This window comes from Sinocyclocheilus rhinocerous, unplaced genomic scaffold (assembly GCF_001515625.1).
Source record: "Sinocyclocheilus rhinocerous isolate Xijiao unplaced genomic scaffold, SAMN03320098_v1.1 scaffold2743, whole genome shotgun sequence".
NCBI classification, from domain to species: domain Eukaryota; kingdom Metazoa; phylum Chordata; class Actinopteri; order Cypriniformes; family Cyprinidae; genus Sinocyclocheilus; species Sinocyclocheilus rhinocerous.
The window spans coordinates 354,573-357,802 of record NW_015663513.1 but is presented as its reverse complement, the minus strand read 5'-3'; the positions used below and the strand labels follow the sequence as shown (position 1 = coordinate 357,802).

Genomic DNA, 3,230 nt, shown 5'->3' with positions numbered 1-3,230 from the left:
TATTAATATAAATATATACATGTAAATACATGTAAATATTTTCAAAATATATACTGTATGTGTGTGCATTTATTTATACATAATGTGTGTGTACTGTGTATATTTATTATGTAAACAAACTTTTATTTTGGATGTGATTAATCGTTTGACAGCACTAGTAATATGTTGAGTAATACTTTTGAGTCTTGCATGTGTTTGCATTAATTATATATAATAATTATTGCCTCAACCTGTCTTTCTTTCAGAGCAAAGTACCCATCTTGTATGTTCTTTCAATACAACACCCAGCTTGGACCTCCATATTACATCCTTGTTGATACCAACTTTATCAACTTTTCTATTAAGGCCAAATTAGATGTTGTCCAGTCAATGATGGACTGCCTCTATGCTAAATGTAAGTCTCCACATTCTCAGAATTACTTTAATCAATGCTGATGTGAAAGAGGATGGGTGTTATGGGGCAATTGTGGCCTAATGGTTAGAGAGTCGGATCAAAGGCCGCGGGTTCGAGTCTACAATTCCAGCAGTGGGGGTGAATGTACAGCACTCTCTTCTCTCAATAACATGACTGAGGTGCCCTTGAGCAAGGCACTGAACCCCGAACTGCTCCCTGGGCGCCGCAGCAAAAATGGCTGCCCACTGCTCCGGGTGTGCACTTGGATGGGATAAATGCACAGCACAAATTCTGAGTATCAGACACCATACTTGCCTGCATGTCATGTCACTTTCATATATTGGATATATTGATCACTGAGATTCCAGTGCAGCAACATTGAACAAAAATTATGCTGTATTTAATACAGAGTTTACAACATAATCCTGTGGATACAGGGCTGAAAATGGAGGGTTCCTGTTTTTGTTTTTGTTTTAACAGAAAATTTAAGATTTCGATCTTTTATTCACTTGGTAGTTCACAAAACGTAGCACAGTTTCCCTATCACTGCACATTCTCACTAAACCAATCAATAGAGCAGATCACTTCAGGTAAATTAACTGGGATGAACCAAGATTTTAGTCAAAAAACTGAACAAAAATCTTTATTTTAACGTCATGAAATGGATAAAACTGCTGGAATTAAATTAAAAAAACTTGATTTTCTGTTATTGAGACGTACTGTATATTGAGTAAAAAAGTTTCATAACCTCATGTGATGAGGGAGAGGGAGTTAAACTGATTAATAGTCTGAGGTAACATCATCAAAACAATAAGATATCAATAAATTAGTTTCATCCTTTTTAACCATTGTTTGTATAAAAAAAAAAGAATGGATAAGTCAGCTGGTTGATTTCCATGCTGGTCTTCAGAAAAACAGCACCAGGCTAAATGAAAATGCAGAAATAGAACTGTTTCACCTGTAACCATAACCCGGGGAGGGGTTATGGTTACAGGTGAAACAGTTCTATTTCTGCATTTTCATTTAGCCTGGTGCTAAAAATATGATTAAAAAACACGCCGTGTATTGTAAATAACAATGTTTTATACTTTAAATAATTGTGTAAGTAGTAATGCGTTAAAATGCGTTTTAAGTTTAGAAACATTTTGAGTCTCCCCCTCCCTTGCCTCCCAGTGCTTTGTTCCAAATGGCTGCTTTCCTCTTTTACATCACCTACACACACACAAGTCCGGTGAGAAAGAACAAAGCCAATAGTTGTGGAACTTCAGTATGTAAGGCTTTCAAGGCTATTTTATTAACTTAAACATTGGATGAAGTGATTATTTTCTCTTTCATACAGATAATGCCAATGTATTTTTCGACGAGTCACTATGTTGCATTTTGAGCCCAAAACTAGCCCAAACTAACCACATTTACCGGGGGTAAAAATTGTGTTCCAGGGGCTAAAATACACGTTATTGGGGTCGCTTCAAGCAAGAGTGATAAAGTAGCACAATTCCACAGGAAAACTGCAGTCTTGGCAACACTGTGATGGATAGAAATGTCTACAACGGACGCGACCGCTATTTTAATGAAGTTTACGCCCCGGCCTGTAACCTAATTAGATTTTTATTTAATTTATTTGTTTAGTTTAATTATAGTTATTATTTTTATAATTTTTATACTTAAAGGGGTCATCGGATGCCCATTTTCCACAAGTTGATATAATTCTTTAGGGTCTTAATGAAAAGTCTATAACATACTTTGGTTAAAATTTCTCAATGGTAGTGAAAAAAACACCCTTTTTACCTTGTCAAAAACAGCTCTGTTCACAGCGACCCGTTTCGGTGCATGTCCCTTTAAATGCTAATGAGCTCTGCTCACCCAACCCCTCTCTTCCATGGGGTGACGAGCAGTTCTCTGAGGCTGTAAACTTTAGCTGCATTCGTCGCAGAACTTGCTAACTAGCACATTATTAGGAAAGGTGATTTGCAAAGATTCATAAAAAAACTTTATACTCTTCTGTAGGTGAATCTGGATCACGAATGATTTGCGTAAATACATAGAAGCATTTAGGTAGATCGGGGGGCACATTCCCTTCAAAAACAAAAGTAATCCACTGTGTCTTCAGCGGAGGAGACGTTCTTGACTACACTTGCTCTGGCATTGAAATAATGGCAGACTGTTTACAGCTCACTCAGGGCGGGTCTATGATACAATGCCAGTGTCAATCAACAATTGTGGGAGGGGCCTGTGCAAAACTACGTCACTCTGCCAAGAATCTGTAAACGGCTTGATCTGAGAAAGGGGTTATTATTTATGGGGAATGGGGATTTTAAAAAAAACACTAGGTGGATTTTTATCATTAAAGGGTGGTTGTGTACACACACTGCCAAGACACATTTCAGTTCAAACAACATGTAAAAGTGAATTTTGTATCCCAGGTGTTACAATTTAACATTTTGTTAAGTGAAATGAACTTAAATAGTTATAGGTATCATGTGCAGCAGTGAACACTGTGTAGGGACCCTGTGAATCAGAATGCAGCTGAACTTTAGTTTTTTACTGTAATTTAATTATTATTATTATTATATTAAATATTTTAAAAACCTTGAGCACTGTTCTAAGACGTTGTTCTCTGCCTATATATTTAAAAGGAAGAATGCATCCTGTGTGCAATGCTGTTGCTGACCAGGACTTTAAAGGGGTCATTTGATGTTGCTAAAAAGAACATTATTTTGTGTATTTGGTGTAATGAAATGTGTTCAAGCGGTTTAAGGTTCAGAAAACACATTATTTTCCACATACTGTACATTATTGTTTCTCCTCTATGCCCCGCCTTTCTGAAACGCGTCGA

At 36.7% G+C, this 3,230-nt stretch overlaps 1 protein-coding gene across 1 annotated transcript in view; it reads left to right on the top strand.

Moving 5' to 3' along the window:
* The window catches only part of fcf1 (FCF1 rRNA-processing protein), a 23,585-nt gene that overhangs the window by 9,785 nt on the left and 10,570 nt on the right, over nucleotides 1-3,230 (top strand). The window contains exon 4 of the mRNA XM_016539311.1: nucleotides 246-394. Within this exon, the coding sequence (XP_016394797.1) occupies nucleotides 246-394 (149 nt within the window). The remainder of the gene's footprint in view (nucleotides 1-245; nucleotides 395-3,230) is intronic.